At 38.8% G+C, this 20,203-nt stretch overlaps 2 protein-coding genes across 2 annotated transcripts; one reads left to right on the forward strand and one right to left on the reverse strand.

The window, feature by feature from the left end:
- Positions 1-232: 232 nt before the first annotated feature.
- st8sia1 (ST8 alpha-N-acetyl-neuraminide alpha-2,8-sialyltransferase 1) lies at positions 233-9,528 on the reverse strand. The gene is made up of 5 exons (XM_053314074.1): positions 9,265-9,528; positions 8,118-8,262; positions 3,692-3,801; positions 1,267-1,359; positions 233-875 (listed from the first exon to the last, which is right to left on the reverse strand). The coding sequence occupies exons 1-5, from the start codon at positions 9,441-9,443 to the stop codon at positions 365-367; spliced, it is 1,038 nt and encodes a 345-aa protein (XP_053170049.1). The 5' UTR covers positions 9,444-9,528; the 3' UTR covers positions 233-364.
- A 7,720-nt stretch (positions 9,529-17,248) lies between these two features.
- On the forward strand, positions 17,249-19,164 carry LOC128353384 (troponin I, slow skeletal muscle-like). Its single transcript, XM_053314073.1, has 6 exons — positions 17,249-17,269; positions 17,770-17,811; positions 17,997-18,128; positions 18,218-18,307; positions 18,536-18,718; positions 18,850-19,164. Exons 1-6 carry the CDS (start codon positions 17,249-17,251, stop codon positions 18,949-18,951), a joined length of 570 nt encoding a protein of 189 aa, XP_053170048.1. The 3' UTR covers positions 18,952-19,164.
- Positions 19,165-20,203: the final 1,039 nt, after the last annotated feature.

Here is a 20,203-nt window from a genome sequence, read left to right on the forward strand (position 1 = left end):
CTGCCCCATATGTCAGTCAGATACAGTAGTCAGTATACGAAAAAAAAAAAACATCCCACACCCATCCAACCCCAGACGTGTTCACCTTTATTAGTTCCAGCTGAGGCTTTCTGTAAAAAACACACATCCATGCACACACACACAATTTCAGTAACCAGGGGTAAAGATATGGCAAGTTTTGGGAATGTATGAATATATTTACATCATGTGAATGCCTGCATGTGTGCTTGCTGGAGGACATTTTCATAATATTTAGGGATGGGGGAGCGGTGTATGGACACAGATGCAGTACCGGGGGTTCCTCAGAGGAAATATTATGTGCACACGTGTGTCATGACATCAGCTTCCTGCTGGCTTGCAACCCTTAAATCTTCATGTGCTTTCTGTAACCAACTGAACTTCCTTTCTCCTGAGGGGGGCAGTGTCCCACCCTCACACGGAGCACACCGCTTTTGTGCAGGTGCCAAAGTCGGACAAACTCCTCCGGCATGGCATGGAACCACTTATAGGGCAGGATGTTGTCGTAGTAATGATGACTGACTGGCTGCTCGTCTAGGTCAACGGAAAACGGCCAGAAACCGTAAGTCGTCACTTCCTCGCACAGCCCCAAGGCCAAGCTGACCAGGAAGAGCCCCGTGGAGAGGCGTTTGGCATGCACGCCGCGGGCCTTCCAGAATTTTCCCACAGTGTGCAGGAACTCCGGGTTGGCAAAGAGCACGGTGAGGTTGGAGGAGGTGTCTGCCAGGGCGTAATGCGCCCGCATTGACAGGTCGGTGCCAGGCTTCATAGAGAATGCTGGCATGTAGATGTAGCTGGAGCCGTAGATCTTCATCTTTTCCACAAAATCTTTTCTCGACAACAGAAGGTTCTGAAACCTAAGTACAGAAACAGTGATAGGGAGAAAGTGCGGGAGTAAGTCTAATTGTTGTCATGTAACGACAGATGTTCTACTTTTGAATCCACGTACTGTTAGAGTCACCAGTAGAGTTCATTTCCTGCCTGGATGTCATTTGAAGATGCAATGCTAAAAAATCATAATAGTCTGTGCTGTGTGGATTATACACAGTTTAGAACAGGCTGTCTGTTTTATTCAGTTTATTTTATTTTACCATTTTTAAATCCTATTCATGCCTGACTTTTTATGTCACAGTGCATCTCTTCACATCACTGCAGTGCCATTTCTATCTATGTTAGTAAATCTACCCAGTACTATTTGAGAACAGAGTTGATTATGCCATTCTGAATCTTAAAAAACAAGCTGATTACCTTTTCTCTATGATGCTGGGGTTGGCTGTCACTAGATGTGTTCTGTTTCCAACATCCCCCATATATTCCTTTGAAAGTGGTGGAAGGTTACACCTAAATGAGTAAAACACACAATATAGCATTTCACAAACTTGTCAGTAAAATGTAAAATGATACCCATGATAATGATTTATATAAGCTAACCAAGCATACACACACGATAAAACTATTCCTTGATTTGTCATCATGGCCATTAACCTGGCTACAATTATAAAATGGCTATAATTATTAACCTCTTGATTAGATTCAATTATAATTGCAAGCAGAGAAGCAGATTAAAGGATAGATCAATTTTTAAAGTTTGTCATCCCCAAATGAACACTGAAAGAGATTTTCTTCACTGTAATCATTCCTCCTGCTCATACTGACTATTACAACTGCTTCCAATTTAAGTGATGGGGTCAAAATCCAAAGAAATAGCCAAAAAATGTGCAAAAATACATTTAAAGGTTTATCTGAAATTAATATGAGACTTCAGCAGTCTGAGTTAGTCAAGTGGATATATATATTTACAATCTTTTTTGGCATCAACTTCTGTGTTTCCTTTGGCAGTGTTCCCCTGTTGAGCGGCAGTGGAAGTACAGTAACAAAACTAGGGACTTTCATACTAAAAAGACTGTAACGTTGAAAGATGTCTATATGATTTGACTCATTTGGACAGCTGAGGTTTCATATTAGCTTCAGATAAAAATGCATTACATCCATAGTCCCCCTCCTGTGCAAAATGTAGAGATCTTCTAATGGTCAGTATGAACAGGAGGAATGATTACAGCAAGAAAAACCAAACAAAAAAAATTCAATTTGACAATTTGAGCACCTGTTGTTTTAAGAAAGACTTGAAAAATTGTGAACTCATCCTTTAATTCATTTCCCATTTGCTTGTGTCACAACCACAGACACACAAACAGTGTCTCAGATTTACTAGTATCAACCACAATTATGTTACTATATTAAATTTGCGTTTCAAGCTTGCAAGATAATGTGTTTAGTTGATTCCATTACTGTAATTATAGAGCAATTTCATGATGGCTTTAACTGTTTGTCTCTTCTGCCACAGACAGGATATTTATGGTTGCAGCATACCCACAAGGCAAGAACTTAAGGACAGCTAGGAAGGTCAGTTTTGGGGAAGTGCCATTGTGTCTTCGCTTGTGTTTCCTTCCTCACAGTTTTCCACTCGTGTCTTTTTCAGTCCTGCTCTGCTTCAAAAATGTTCCATAGTAACCCTTTTCCTTCAACTGTTCTGCTATCTTTTGGGTCCCCCTGATATAAAACAGCTGATGCGGCCTAAAAATGTTTTGTTTCAGTTTGGCATTAACCTCCAAATATATGATGAGACATTTTCTTATCTCTACCATGCCTAACTGGTTTTAAAATCACAATACATGTTACGTTGTAGTGCAATAAAATAATAATATCCACCGCAAAATGTTGGTCATCATTGTTATCAGATGATTGATGTAACAACACAGAGGTTTGTGTGGTTAAGCCTGGTATCCATGTGCGATAACCTCTGTGACAATACACATCAGTCACGTTAGAGAGCACAGAGGCAGTACATAAGGGCATGCAGCATGAACAACATGCAAGCTGTTGTTACTAGACGTCGCCCGGGCTGGCATCCACCTAAAAGTCTGGATGCAGCTCCAGGCAGGACCGCCCCTAAAATGAAAAGTAATTCAAACTAAACGAAGAGAAGGAGAAACAAAAAAAACAAAGAAATAAATTAAAATAAAATAAAATAAATGAAAACATTGGTAAGAAAAAAAGAGGAGGAGGTAGGAGAAAAGAGGTGTGTGTGGGGGGTAGCCTTTCGCTCCCCGTTTGGCCTGCTTGGGGCCTGGTGGCGGGGGCCTCTCACTCGCCTCTCCATTCCCCTGTCTGGTCTTGCCTCCTCTCTTTGTATTTATTTTTTATTTTTTATTTTTGTGTGTGTGTTCAGTTGTTTCCTCTTCTCCTTCCATTTCTTCTTCTTAGTATTATGAAGATGACTATTATTAGCTATTATAATTTTTATTATTACACTGTAGTCTAGTCTGTTTTATTGTATGGTATTATATTATACAATGATTCACCATATTTTATTACATTACAACATTAACATCAGACTGTCTGTTTTTCATTCAGCCTAATGGTAGTATACTCATTAACTTAAACTCACTCTCTCTTGTAGTTGTCACAGTTTCCGGGAAGATAAGGGTTTCACACTCACGCCTCAACTTTCTCACTTGCCCTCGCTGTGGCCCATTTTTCTCTCTCTGCCTCTCACCAGCTCTCATTATCACTGATGGCTGATAGTGTTTGGTTGCTTTCTTCAAAACAGCTGATTCAAATTTGGTGGAGCAAAAAAAGCAGTCACAGATCAACAAAGTCTCTTGTTTCTCACCGCATGATGAAGTCAGCCTGGTCAATTTCTCGCCCGCATTTGCTGTTCCTGAGGATGCCGCCATTGCCCACCACCGCACACTTCTTCAGGGGTAGCGGCAGAGGGTTGTCCTGAGCAGGAAAAAACATACAGCTGTTATTGCACTCACAGACACAAGTACCTTGACATCCACATACAAAACCACATTCATTTCTCTTGACTTAGATCCTAAAATTGAAGCTGGTTTAAGAATCACCATGTTCAGCAAAACTCCAGAACTTCGAAGGTGGACGTAAGCAAGCAAAGGTCATACAGCGACTGACTCAGATTCTGTGTCTGAGTATGCTCCTGGAACAACGTCTACATTATGCGTGATGAAATTTAATCAGGAATAACAAGCCAACATAGACAAATCTGCAAAGAGAAAGCAGTACTGTAAAGCAAGGACATAAACCGATCTGCAAATTCCATCTGGGCAAGAACTAAATAAATTTGAACTTTTAACCAAAGGTGCCCACATTATTTGTCTATAAAACATATTTCACAAACAGGAATCTTCCAAAAAAGTACCCTCAATCTGTCAAGTCTGTAAATGTCTCACTGCGCTCTATACCTGGTCCTTATCTCACAGCTTCCTGTAAGATCAACTCAAATACTCCTTTGTCTCAACAAGCACTCATCCTGCTACAGATTGACTGGATGTTAAATTATTTAAAATGATTGATATATAACAGTGAATGTTAAGGTTTGTTTGATCAGGTTTAAAATGGACGTTTCAACAATTCATCCACTACTTTTAGCTAACTATTTCAAGCTAGTCCTTTTAAGTATCTTCTATCTATTAAACCATTTGTCCAATATTCTTAGCCAAATGTTTCAACTGTATTTCTATGACATACTATAATAAAAGTAAGTTTGAACAGTTCATTTCAACTACCTATTTCAAATTGATCTTTTAAGCTTCTTTTAGCTAACTCTTTTAATTCATTAGCTCATTTGCTAACTGGTTTTCATGCACTCTTCACTGCAACAAAAAGTGAGTTGGTGAAGATTTATGTATTACTTATTTATTCAATAGGGGCAATGCACAATAATCAACACTAACATTTTAACAATGTCCATGTAAATGTTCTGAGGTTAACAGCTAATTTGCACCAGTAAATTCTGATAAATGGAATTTAAAAAAACAAAAAACTTTACACAGACTAAAGTTGTAATCAAAGTAATTATTGGATGTATTTATTTATCTGCATAAATATAGTTTAAATCAAATCATATTTTTCCAGATGAACTGAGCTACTCTACAATCTTTCCACATACCCCCCTGGAAAGTACCCCCGTTTGGGAATCACTGTCTGAATCACAGCCTTGTATAAGGCAGTAATAAAAGTGGTTACATAGGACACTGAAATGCCACGCTTCATGTGACAAGGGCCAAAAATGTCTTTCTCTTTGTCTTGGCTGTATTTAAGGCATGGATTAAATGAGACGACGGAAACAATTGTGCCCATTATTCCCTGTGGAGTGCACACACTTGAGAATACACACACAAAAGTACAGACACACACCTCTCCTTCCCTCAGGGTCTCTTTTGGACCGTGACAGGGGGTTGAGTCAGAGACGACAATACTCTGCTAACAGCACATCAAGCTGCGGAGGGGAACCAGCAAGCTAGGCTAAAACTTGAGATGGGGAAACTTCTAGTATCACATGGTCCAACTAAATCTGGAACGTTATCACTACCAATAATCCAAATAGCTTATTAATATTCTGACATATTTTGGATTGGTTCATATGGTATATTTTTGCTTTATATTAATGTTACTGTACATATATATATATATATATATATGTATATGTATATGTATATGTGTGTGTATATATGTATGTATGTATGTATGTATATATATGTGTATATATGTATATATATATATATATGTGTGTATATATACATAACTTATAGAGGAACTATATAAGGAATCAACTGTACAGTCCACTGAACTGTATGGTTGCTCTGTTTGAGCCATTGAACAAACCAGCAATTAACAGTCAAAGCCCTAATTGGCACATTCCCTGGCAGATGCCCAGATACTGTAGCTGTTGCCAGCTTGGTGTAGCGTGGCTGTCTGTCTGTGTTCAGACCTGCAATCACAGCAATGGTAGTTGAGAGTGTGTGAGAGCGTTGTCCACCCCACCTAAATACTAGGTACCTTCCTTCTGGGAAACACATAACTCGCCACAATTTATGAGCTTGATGAGAAAACGCAAGCAAGCTATAAAAAAAGGTAACCCTATCTCCGCTACACACAGTGTAATGATTAGCTAACAGCACATCCAAAAACAACATATATTAACTTACATGAGCAGAGTTTAACAAATGGTAACATGGTAACAAAACTGGTAGAAGTCTAACTGACTCTTGCATTTTGTAACTGCCTTTTCAACGGTCAGTTTGGTGAAATGTCACAAAAAACACTGTTATTATCTTTCTTATCCTGAGTGGAATATAGCCTTGCAAATATTGTGGTCACAGACGTGTTGAGATATCTACAGTTGACATTCTGCCACCACCCAAAAAAGGTAGCTTGTCCAAACAAACTGGGACATGTTGCTGTTGAATTTTTTTAAATGTAAAAATAATTTCATTAATTCTGAATTGAACTGAGATGGTGGCAGAAATCTTAACATTGAAAATAGCATTTCAAACCCACTTGTAAGTGGTAAAATACATGTTTAGTTATCCTAGTGGCTTTATTTGATCCAGACTGAAATATCTCAACTACTATTTAACAGACTGCAGTGAAATTTTATACAGACAACCAATGGTGTCCAGAGGATGAATCCTACTGATTTTGGTGGTCCCCTGATATTTCCTCAGCCAGTCAAAATTGTGGCAAAATCTACATAATGGAGTGGGAAATAATGTAGTATAGGCATTAATGTCCCCCCAGAATTAAAGAAAAACTTTGATGATCCCTGAATCCTGATCCTCCTCCTCTAGCACCATCAGCAGGTCAACAATTTAATATTTTATTTGTCCACATATACAGAATGCACACATTTATCCATATATATGAAAAACAACAGCTACACTTTGTGTTCAGTCTCACAGTGCTTCTAGCATGGCTGCAAACTCAGAAGTCTTTTTTGTGATTCCAATGAACAAAATATTCTTGATATAGGACATTAAAACATTGCATTATCTCTACATCACAAAAAAACCCAGTTACATTAAAGTCTTTAAACCCACTGGTACATATTCATGCACACACACACACACACGCACCATGGTTTAGCTTGGCCATTCACTCTTCATATTCCTTTTTTTATTCACCCTCACCTCCCCCCACCCCTCATGAATGAACATTCACAGCTCACGCTTGCAAATTAGGGTCAGATAATCATTACATTTTACAACCATTTTACAAATATTTGACCTCAGATCTGCAGCATCAGTAATAGGGGTCCAATCTTGATTATTCGTGAGACACAGGAACAGTTCCTCATTTTGTCCCAGGAACAAACACACCTATCTACATGTGCACACCCACATACTGACATAGAACCATGTAACAACCCCCCTACAGACCTTATCTGAGAATAGATATACATACACTGAGACACAAATACACATTAGGTACAAGTTTCGACATACACTGTTGCAAATGAATGCGGAAACTTGAAGCAAACCACTTCCAGTTTATTACTCACAGTTTCAACACTCCTAGATTAGACTGAACTTCACTGGATCAATAAAGTATAAATGTAGAAAGAAACCCGATTTGCTGCTAAAAAGCAAACAAAAACCCCCACAAATGATATTTTGATCATTTTTCATCATCTGCACCTCTAATTCTACATCCTGTCACTGCAGAAATTGATTGGTGCTTAAGTGACAAAAAGGAAGTTAAAAGATGCTTTTATGCATTTACAGCATCTTTCATCATCTTCTTGCTCTAGCAGACTCTTCTGCACATCTCCACTTCTGAATATTGACTCCTCTCACACAGAGAACACTATACCAGTTATTCTGTCTCGTTCAAGGGTGTCCGTCTGCTCTATCACTCCCCTCCCCGCCTCCATTATGGATCAACAAGGATCCATGTTAAAACCCACAGTCCCCACAACAGTGTCATATTGCGCTGAGTGGCAGAAAAAACATTTTCCATCATCTGGCTGTAGTTACTTTTCAAGAACACAGCTGTCTATGTCAAAGTCATGTGTCTCGTGGCGAGGGATTCTCTGGTATTCTGTGGCTCTCTGAGGTACAAAAAACCCCATAAAGAAATGCATTACACAGTCTTTAAAGAGTAAGTGAATGTTCATTTTCATTGCATGTGATGACTTAACAAACAGACAGCCACCACAATGTTGAAAGCACTGTTATATGAACATTAAGCTTGTAGTTCTATTTATGGTAATTACATGCTTGCAGTCTCGGGCTTACCGGCACAAAGAGTGGGTAGGTGTCATTGTTGACTGTGTGCGAGTGGTAAAACTCGCCATCGTACCACAGGACCTTTCCTATTGGGGAGTTCTCCTTGGTCACGGCAAACATCTTCCGTGGATCGCAGCATTCTGACAGCAACTTCCTGTGCAGACAGAATGAGGGATAATAATAAATCTGGTGCCTGGTGATCTCTGGACAGTTTGACACAAATTGGATTGAAAAGGACAGCTAAGATTCTGGTAAGAAACAGGCTGGAATAACTGCTTAATTATTTGACTTGAGACATCCATTAAAAGATGCATATTTATATGGGTAGGACAAAGAACCACTGAGCATGAGGAAATGCTTTGGATTATTTATGTGGTGATTAAATAATAAACAGTCAGTTTTAGTTATCAATTCTGAAAAATCTATAGGACAAAACCTTACTAAACACAAGTTCTGTAAAGCTGTATGACTGGAAAAAGCACAGAAACCCCAGCTCCCTATAGGCCTTGGTCTCTGCTCTGCAGGTGTCACCTTCTCTGATTGTCCTAATCGGCTTTGCCTCAGAGAATTATCTGTGCGTATTCTCCACTGAATAAGATTTAATAACGTAAATAAGGCTGCAGCAGTGTAACTAACATGCTCTGTTGATTTGGTTTGCTTTACAGGGTCACAGCCCAAGTGAAAGAGTATAAAGTGACTGTGGTGTTTAATACAGTCTTTGTGGTGTGTTACTGTAATATTCATAGATTTGTGCAATGGTTTGACGAACACAAACCTCTTAAAATGTGTTTTTGGGAGCATTACAGGCTTTAACGCAATAATAAACATAATTGCCTTATGGGTGTCCATTACAATACAACCTCACCCTAATCATATCATGCCCAGGGACCCCCAGCACAGACAAAGGAGGAAGCGGAGGAGACTACAGGCCATCAATGACAACAATGTGAACCAAGAACACCAACTGAGGATGTTTGTTGCTAAATTAAACAGTAAACATTTAGTCTGCGCTAAAGTGGATGCAGTGTAAACAAATATGAACAAATGGATAGTTTCTTCAGCTCTGTAACTTACTGCTACTTTATAACCCCCTGCAGCCTACTGAAGGGCCACTATGGTACAGACTGCGGACAGACATCTGAGCTTTGAGACGAACCTGTACAAATCGATGCCAGTGTGGTTCTTCTGCCACTGTTCCCCTTGCCTCAGCACATCTTCCACTATTTCTTTATCGCGTGGGATCCTGTAGACGGGGAAAATATAAAACCAGCAGAGCACCAGCACGCACAGAGCGGCCCACACCGACAGTTTGCCCCGATAGCATCGTACGAACATCTTCCCCCCCCTCCTCTTGTCACTTTCACGGCTCAAAACAGCCGGTCCATGCACACTGAAATCCGTGGCGGCGCAATAAAACGCGGGCTCGGTTCAAAGCTGATCTCTGCGTCCGCTGCAGTGCCCAGTCTCATCCCGCAGACGGGCATAAATGGAGCTGCAAAGGTAAGACTGTTGCCCGGTTGGTTGGCTCCAAGCATCGGTGTGGGGAAATTTCGATTTTGTATGTTAAAGCTCTGATGGAGAGAAGCGGAGGTGTCTAGCCCTGCAGTAGCGGGTCGGTTGTGGGTTTGCAGTGCAGCAGTATGTTGTGCTCTGCAGGAATCCGTTGCTCTGATCTTGGTGCATCACCACCATCATTGTAGGGAATCATGCGGGCCCCCTCCCCGCCCGGTGTCCCCCAGCATCCCAATCCAAAAAAAGTGTCCCACTGTCTCCGTAGGCTATACCCCAAAATCAGGGTCCACCTTGATTCCCCTTCTCCCGTCCCTCGGTACTCTCCTCGGGGCCTCTGCTGTCTACTGCTGCAGGGTCTGCGGTGGAAATGAACCGGGTCAGTCCAATACAGTCTCCCTCACCTCCCCCCTCTTTCTTCTGTCAACACCCCTCTCTCCCTCCGCCGAGACAAAGTGCTTCTTATGCTGCTGGAGGAGGAGGAGGGTGAAGCTCACCACATGTGTGAGAACGGAAGTGTATTCTCAAACTAAAAGCACATAAGCTAAGGATATCTATTTTTTTTATTGCAGCCTTGAGATGCAACACACATTTCACAAAATACAAAATATATCAAATATCAGACATGAGCCAAAGTTTAAAAAAGAAAATTAAAATGTAACTACTACAATTTTCCCCAAAGATGATTTCTGTTATTTTAGGTAGTTTCTGTTCAAACTATACACTCAACTTCAACTGAAATATTAAACATACAAATCAACAACAAAAAAAAACAAAAAGGTCTCACAAAACTATATATGTGGGAGTACAAACAACAAAGGCATTCAAGGAAAATGTTTAAGTCTTAACAAGTGTTTGTTTGTTTGTTTATTAAATGTCTACTGTTTTAATTGCTTTACTATTCTTCAGGCCATAAAATGTTTCAATATAGTGTCTGATTTCTATTTTGAGCACCTGCACAACTCTACTACACAGACTATGGCTCCATGTGTCATGTCCATAGACTGTATATAAGAAAGGTCATGTCACACAAGAATGTCCATGGAAAGGAGACATTTTGGCCAAAGTCTTGGCTTCAGTTTTATTCAATTTGCATGAAATCTGTTTTACATTGTCAGAAACCATATTAGATACATATTATAATTCAAAGTAGGAGTATTTGTATGTCTTAAAACTAATATCTGGAGGGCATCTTCAAATAATTTGTCATAAAGGTAGCCTATTATTTTGAGAATCCCATGTCTACATCCTGTTTTCATATCCACTGACTTGACACTGTAGCTGCTGCAGAAATCTGCCTCGGTTTCCCGCTGAGATCTGTGATATGAGGCATTGCTGCCCCCTGCTGGGATTTATCGGCACTGACTGGAAAAGCTGCTGAGTGCTGATTGAATAAGACGTTGCTGGTCACAGTACCACACCCCGACCCCAAACGAATCCCCATGCATATTATCACATTTCAATCTATTGCCATTCTACTATTACTGTTCTATAAATTAAATTAAACTCTTTCTTGTTTTATTCCTGATCAAAGTAAAGATGTGATGTCGCTGTGTAAAGGTCTGCTGACCTCTTGTGGACAAAGTCAGAATTTAAAATAAATAAATACATAAAAATCTTATGAGTGGGTGGAGGCACACATCAGACATTTTTAGTGAGTTCATTTTTTAGAAGTGCTTTCTCTCTGCATGAACAGTGTTTTTGAGAAGGTTGGTACCTATTCAGTTTGGGTCTTCTCCATTTGTGAAGGCCACAAATAGTTTATTGGACTGGGTATGGAAACCACAGGAATCCAAGACACTGTGTTCAAACCCCCAAAATCTAAAATTAACATATGCAATATGTAGCCTTTAAATATACACTATAATTACAAGAAAAAAAGAATGAATTCTCATCATCGACAGTTCTTGAATAGTTGGACGGACTTTATTAGCCCAGGGACAAGATTAGACATGATGAATGTTAGGCTATGCGTTACACAGATATTTGCATTTTCTCATTTCTGTCTATAAAATACAACAAAACAGCTGAATTGTTTTTCAGTAGACTTGTTTTCCCCCACTTAAGCCCTCTTATGGAACTGCTATGTGGTAATTCAGATTTTTCAGTTTCTTTTACTGTGACCCAAAGGAGAAAATGGTACTGCATTGACTGAATTGCTGAATATAAAGACAGACATGTCAAAAAGATGCTTAATAAATTAATAAAAAGAATAAGAATTCCAAAAAGCATATTCTTTACCTCTCCCATTCAGAAATACAGACATAGTACCTTAACAATTTACAAGCATATAAACACACAGATGACAACAAGCAATAATAACATCCATCATGCAGTTATTGTTATAACAATTTAGGATTATACTGTATTACAGATGTCTTATATCAGACAATGTGTGTATGTTCCTGTTTTTGCATGACTGTGTTATTTCATCCTGACTCAATGGTTGGCTGAATCTGGCAGAAGGAGAGTTCAACCATTGTGTGGGGGTTAGAAATAGGTCAGGGGGGTTGGCACCTATCTTTGAACTTCTGCTTGTCTACTGATAAAGGGAACTCAGAAAACGTTATGATGCTATCTATGGGGTATTTTTGCCAGTTATGGGAGGGGACTGGGACAGCCCAAGTAGAGAACAGTATAAAAACTACGATCCATGAGGAGCCTTTTCTATTTTAACTCTGTCTGTTGTATTGGTAAAACGCTCCGCTTGTACAAGCTAAATAAATTCAATTTAAACTTTGATATTTCGAATCCAGTCTCCTTTATTAAAAGTAAATCATTAATTTCATATAACAGTTATCTCATAACTCCTCCTACTGTTTTGTTTGGATAAACTGACTAGGCTGATATATACACTGTATGAGGGTAATGCGGGCCATTCAGGGCACTTGCTACACCCTACTGGGAAACTTTGAGGGCAATGTCAAGGTCATACCAACAGGCAGAGGGATGCCATGGCAGGCCACTTGGCTGAAGTCATATGTCAGCTGTTCTGTGTGCCCTGTGTCCAACAAAGTGCAACTATGGAGGATTGTACAAGAGCCAAAAAAGTGTAAGGAGAGAGGTACATTGGCACAGAAACAAAGAAAGGGAAAAAAGTATCTTGACTAATAATACCAACAATAATGATAATAATAATAATAAGTGCATTAATTATTATTTTGTCCATCTTCTTATCCTCTATTGATTTCAGAGGGGATAATTACCTTTACTTAGACTTACCACTGAAGAATAAACACTGGTGGAAGTATTCAGACCCTTTTACTTACTAAAATATAGGCTACTCATAAAGTAATCATCATGCAAAACCCTTTCCAAAGTGATCTATTAGTGTTATTACAATATATTTATAGAATCATTATCAATATTACTGATTCCGTTTTGATGTTGTGTTTAGTCAACGTGGAGAATATTGTAATTACTTTAGTACTACTTAATTTAGTAGTTGAATTATTCAGAATGCATCATATTTCATACACTGATCACAGGTTTTGTGTGTAAAATCCTAATCTGCAAAGCAGCTATAGCTTTCAAATAAAATAAAACGAATTGATGTACAAATGATGTAGTGAACAAGAAGTATTCAGTGGCATAAAAAAATGAAATACTCAAATTGTAGCACTTTGAGAAAATGGATTTACTTCAACACAGAGTATAAAAATATAGCAGACAACTGACAAAAACAAATAACACTCCAAAGAGCAGGAGAGGATAGACTAGAGTCCTTGAAGATCACGCACTGGCAGCCTGTCCTTGAGGATAATGCAGCTGTAGCAGATGTCCTCTTGAGGTTCAAAATGAGTTTAATTGTTCTGATTTACGGCCACATAAAGAGAACGATGGGATGGGCTGTCACTTACCTATTTGTGAATGCAGATACAGTAGAAAGTGCATTACAAGCAGTTCCCCCCGATACTGTGGCCTCCCTATTTTTTCCTTTTTGTGTATGTGACTGTGTGGAGACAGAGGGGAGTTGGGTTGCATCAGAAATAGCACTCCCACCTGCTGAGGATCACTGAGAAGAAAAAAAAATGATGACAGAACATTTGTTGTCCCCCGCGTCTTCCTCCTTTTATTGGCTCTCATTGCTCACTGAGGTATTGTCTCACTGATGTATAGCTCTTGTGCCCCCCTGTTGTATTAGAGGCTGAAACAAGCACTGGGTGTTTGGTTGTGTTTGACACTATAATATAACAGGAACAGGACAGCAAATATTAAAAGAATATTGCCCTGCAACAGTATAGGGATATAAATTTAGATGAAAAACTTTGAGGCCTGTGAGGTATAGTGAAAATCTCAGCTAAACCTTGAAGACATTTTCACTCTTGTTTCTAATCTGTGAAGCCCTTTACAACTCATTGAGTCCACATAGGTTCATCCATGTTTCATGTGACTCTCCCGAAGATGTCCTTGTAGCTAAAGCTTTGTTTACGAAAACCATCTTAGCACTCACTTCAGGTATATGGGTCGGTGGAAAGAAGAGAAACTTGATGCTCAGGAGTAAAGTGATTTGTAAGAAGTGTCACAGCTCAGGCTGAGATTAGCACTGATGCCCTGAAATCTTGATTAAGTCCAGCCAAGAAATGTTGACAGCAGGTGTAGAATACGAAAACACACATGTACATAGAACAGAAGAGAGTTGTTGACAGAGTTGAGGAGGTCAGAGCAAGCACAGGCTATTTTAATTAACAAATGAATGAATAAGTGAGCAAGTTTAAAGCACTGTATCTGTTTTATGGGGATTTATTTAATGAACAAGGTATGACAGTGTTTAACAAAAGCGTGAAATAAGGTGAAGATTTAACCATCATTATCACTACAACCTCCAGGGTAGAGACGTGTCCCAAATCCATACTACATACAAATTACTGTTTTCTGCAATGCAGTACACAAACAGGACATGGAGAAGCTGAAAATTGGGAATAAAGTTGTGGGTGGTTTCAGAAGAACTTGTGGAAAACAAAAAAGTATCAAATCCTCAGAAAGTTGTTTAGTTGACAGTAGTGAAACAAACAAGTATCGCACATCATTTCCTGTTTGTATAAAATGGTGAAGTATGTTGATTTTATTTATTTATAGCACATTAACCTTAAAAACAGTGAACTATGACATACATGGCAAATTACAACAAAAGGTGGCAAGAAGCAGAATGTGTTGACCATGAACTGGTAAAAATGGTCCTGTTAGAGTCTCTGAACTTATGTATACAGCATTCAGTATGTATCTATATATATTTGTGCCACACTTTTCATACAGTGAAACTCAAAGTGCTGGTCTTTCTGAACTCCCCCTGCCCTCCCCTTTGTGTGTGTGTGTTTGTTTTAAGGAGTCCATCATCCACCCACCAGACAGATGTGCTGGCTCACAGAAACAATAGCTTCCAACATCAGCTTTGGCACGTAAACTTGAGTCTTTTGCAATCTTTCCCTGAAATGATGTTTCCGTTTATGTCTGTTTATTCACTGCCAGGATGTTTAACTGTGCCAAAACAACTGTTGCTCATCTTCTTCACATCCCAGAACTATGAACTGTTTTACATCATCTCTATAGATCTCCTGAGATGTATTCAACAGATCCATTACAGATTACTCAGTTTCTCTCTGGGGAGATAGGGTTGTACATGTGTCTAAATGCGTATCCTGCTCCAAGGAGAGATTGTTGTAAGGAGTTTGGACCAATTCAGATGCAATTTTCTGCTTCTCGCCACAGCTGGATGCAATTTCTTCTTTTTTCCTCTTTTTTTAAAGACTGACAGTCTTCTTTGTCTTGCTTGTTGTCTTCACTTTCACTAAAAAACATTGAATCTTAGATCTTTTTAAGTTGTATTTAAGACGTTTCCTCTCCTCCTCCTCTTGCCAAATCTCCTAAAATTCTATGTAAAGTCTGAATCATTTTCTTTAATATATTCACTGTAGCAGCTATACAAACTTCCTTTTCCTCCTACTTCTTTTCCATTTGAACTCAAAGCCAAAAATGGAACAACCTCTTATTATTTGCCTCTTACCCTCTAGTTATTTTAGGGGCCCTACATAATCACACCAACCAGTATTTTCATCATAATAACTGTGATTAGAATAGAACGAATGTCAAAGGAGCTAATTCCTGTTATTTAACCTTGATAATGTCACTCTACTAGTTCCCCTTATGATAAATCAGAGTGGCAATGACAAGAGCTAACAGTTACTGCATGGCTGCCATACAGCCTGCATGTGATTAGACTTTGATGACATGTTTGATTCAATACCCAAAATTGTTCAGAAAACACACAATAAATAATTGAGGAGAATAATATCTTTGAGTCTGATCCTGTGTGTTGACAGTGTTACTAAATTCATGCTATCAAAGTTAACAGCGGCCTACAACGGGGGAAAGAGGCCGGACCTATTCTTAGAATATGTTTCAGTGCTTTTGAAATGCATGGAGGCTTTGGGGGTGTATTAGACCCATTGTAACCAACAGCATTATCACTAAGAATTTAAACTCTCTCATTTGGGTCATTACACATATCCTAACTGTAATCAATCTTGTAATTATTTACTAGTTAAGCTAAAAGTACAGTGTAGATACAATGATGTAAGTGTACATGAAACTATTACATGATTTCATATGAAGACAGATTAATTTTTTTTTCTTTGATTGGTCTAAATTGGCTTTTTTTCCACGTAATGAAAGACAATGTTTGGACAATACCATTAAGGTAATGCTCATGATTTATTATTACACTTCCCCAGTGTTGTCGCAGTGTCAGTGGAGGTGATATTTCATGCCTGGTCCTGTGCCAGCACATTCTTTGGACCAGACGTTATATCTGCTGTCCACTCGCCACCCAGCTCACATAAAAAGCTGCCCATTGTCCTCAGTAGCTGCTGTTTGACTCTCTGCACCTCTGCAGATACCCATTCCCAGGTAAGACATATTTTTGGTATGTATGTTTGGGTTCTGTTTTTTTCAGTAAATCCTCCACATTTTCATTTAGTTTCTAATAATTTTCCAAAATCATTTGTTCTTTTTTTATGGTTTAGGTAAATGGAAGTCTGACCAGTATTACCAGAACTTTTTAAAATATAATAGCTATTTCTTTACAAGGTTTTAGAATGATTGATGAAAGATGATTGTTAATATAGACAATAGAAGAATGTGTCATCAGTTTTGCAGCGGTGAAAGTGTAACTAATTACAATGTCTTTGCTGTTGCTACAGGATTCTGTCTGTTTTCACAGATATAGATGTTATATGAAGCTATTGACAAATATATGAGCTGTCATCAGTCATCGTGTAAAAACAAACTGAGATGATTCTGAATATAGTTGAGGGAACTGCTCTTGCCACGTCCTTGCTTTAATCTTCTTGTCAAATGATGTTGAGGACTGTTTGCTATGTGGTGTCTTGTTCGCTTAAATTACACTGTGGGGTGACTCATTAACCCTAAACTGTACTAATACACAACTGTTTCTCTGTTGTGTTTGTTTGTTTATTGTGCATAGGAGTGAGGTAAGAACATTTAATATCCTTCATTCCTGAATGACTTCTTTAACTTATGTTTTCATATAAATCAAATTATGAGTGCCTATAGCATCATCATCCTCATATGTGCCCTGTTTTCTGTTTCAGGAGCCTGACAGACTCAGCGGGATGAATCCCAAGGGGGATAAGGTGAGCTGGTTATATTTCACTGTGTTAATCCTCCATGCATGGACAGGGGACACATTGTCCTTATGCACATGGCAAAGATCCGACAGTGGTTATCTGTCAGAGCTGTTATCAGTATCCTGAGAGCGTTCCTCTTGACTCCATCCTAATAATAAAACATTATCTTTTCACATGAAGTGCTTGTGGGTTTCACACACACAGGACTTTCCATACATGTTTGGTTGTACATGGAAACGTTGATGGACTTTGTCCTGTGCTGGTTAGATAAGCAGGGAGAGAACAAAAGGACAGGAGTGATTTGAGCCAGGAAAAAAAACAGTCTTTGTGAAGCTTGTGTTCAATTTTAGTTGAAAGATGTTAAAGCAACTAATTATTCTGCAATTATTTTGGTATTTTGTCCATCCTGGGTATGTGAGATCCTTTACCAAACCTGAATAATCTCAGTAACTGTTATTATGATTGAAATCAAATTATGTATAACTATTTGACACTTTTGTCCACAGCCGAAGTCGAAGATTTCGGCTTCTCGCAAGCTCTCCCTCAAAGTGAGTGGTTATGATTTACCATATTATACTAGAGATTATGATACTCTATATGAAGTATTTAGTACCAAATACATTCTATATGTAATACCAAGACATATGTTTGCCAAAAAAAAAGAATAGCCACACAGAGTTTGTTTATATGACTAGAAAAGACTGGTTTTGATTGATATGTTTTGCCCAATCAGATGCTCCTCCTCACAAGAGCCTGTGAGGATTTGGAGAGGGAGATACAGGAGAGGGAGGAAGAGAAAGTGCGCTATCTAGGAGAGAAGCTGCCCCCTCTGCAAATGTCTGGATTGTCAATGGTCGAGCTACAAGTAAAAGAAATGAGTACAGTATGACCTCCAACTGATCAGTTAGATGTATGAGCATGTTTAAGTAACGTTAAATCTTCGATTCTCCTCAGGGTCTTTGCAAGCAGCTTCATTCAAAAATTGATGTTGTGGATGAGGAGAGATATGACTGCGAATCCAAAGTCACCAAACACAACAAAGATGTAAGTGTCCCTGAACACACTCCTACACCTAGCACATATCTGTCTTATTATATAGCTCAGTCACTACTTTGTAAAGTATTTGTATTTTTCTACCTATACAAACCACTTTACTTATAACTCAAAAATAGAATATGCTGGATGTCAAAAACCTTAACAGAGCACAAAGTGAAATTTGCTGTAGCTACTTTTGTGTTTGTCTTAGATGTGATTTTTCCCTATTTTTTATAGATTCATGAGCTGAAGCTGAAGGTACAGGACCTTGGAGGCAAGTTCAAAAAGCCTGCCCTTAGAAAGGTGAGGGTATCAGCAGATGAAATGATGAGAGCTCTCCTGGGCTCCAAACATAAGGGCTCGATGGATCTCAGAGCCAACCTGAAGTCTGTGAAGAAGGAGGATGTCAAAACGGACAAGGTACCTGATTCACAACTCCCAAACTTTAAGTCTTTCTGTCTGACGATTCACCTACAACCACCTTAATGTTTTTTTTCCAGTGTAAAGAAACTCTTATTATTCTTGTTAATTTTTCTACTCTTCAATTCCAGGTGCTTACCAGTGAAGTGGGTGACTGGCGTAAGAATGTGGAGGCCATGTCAGGCATGGAGGGCCGTAAGAAGATGTTCGATACAGGCGGTGGTGGACAGTGAGACAATCTTTGAGGATGAGGCTAATCAACTAAAAGCAGGGAAAATGAAGTTGTCTAATTGGCTAATTGTCTTGAATGTATGTATGCATAACCCCCAGTACATCAGGCTTGCCTCCATTTGCATGACAGCCTTTTTCTGTGCAATGACTCACAACACTTAAAGAATGGTGTAGGATGAGTAGAGACTCATTTTTTTTATAACCAAAGATCAATATTTGTTTTGTTATGTCATTCATTCTGTAGTATTAAAGTGGAAATGAATAAAGATATGGTTTCAGTCTTTGATTAGCTACTTGACTTTATCATGCTTCATTTTATAGGCACTTGTTCATTTATGTGTGGTACGTAAGAGGGTGGAAAAGATTTAGCAGATGGATTAAAAAGAAAGAGGGACGGTACAACAGGTGTCGCTTACCTAAATTCAACTTCATAATGTTTAAATAGATCTTGTGGTCACATCCATAAAAAGACGTGAAAGAACATATTTAAAGTAAACTCAATGCAATTGATTGTGACAAGCAGCCTTTGTGCTGTACTTTTTAAATTTCCAAATTGGAACAACCTTTGGTTAATAATAGAGATAAAGCCTCCAAAACTTTGAATAAACAAATAATTAGACACGTCAATGCAAAATAAAGGTGGCCTCTGATATTAACTGCCAAGGCAGTGTTTAGGCAGTCATCAGAATTGTGTGTTTTGCTTATTTTCCAGACTTTAATCCTGACAGGAGTAATTCACAGAAAAGCTAATTCATGTTGCAGTTATAGAAATAATAATAATAATGCATTTTATTTAAAGGCGTCTTTCAAAGCACTCAAGGACACCTTACAAGGCACATATAACACAACAACAGTACATCAAACAATATAAATCAGGTGACATTTAGTGCAAAGATAAAGAATAAATATGAATGTGACTACAAAGTGCATTAGTACAATAAATAAACAAGAATGTGATTGCATAGTTAGTGTGAGACAGAGTATGCCACTCTGAATAGGTGCAAATTCAAGCGGGATTTAAAGGTGGAGACAGAGTCAGAAGTGCAAATGTCTGGTGGGAGAGAGTTCCAAAGGCGGGGGGCAGATCAGCTGAAGGCTCTTGACCCCATGGTAGTTAAGTTGGCGGATGGGGCAAAGAGCTGGTTGGCAGAGGAGGATCAGAGAGTTCGGGAAGGTGTGTAGATGTGAATAAGTTCAGAGAGATATGATGGTGCCAGATTGTGAAGGATCTTGAACGTGAGGAGTTGAATCTTA

Source organism: Scomber japonicus, chromosome 23 (genome assembly GCF_027409825.1).
Source record: "Scomber japonicus isolate fScoJap1 chromosome 23, fScoJap1.pri, whole genome shotgun sequence".
NCBI classification, from domain to species: Eukaryota; Metazoa; Chordata; class Actinopteri; order Scombriformes; family Scombridae; genus Scomber; species Scomber japonicus.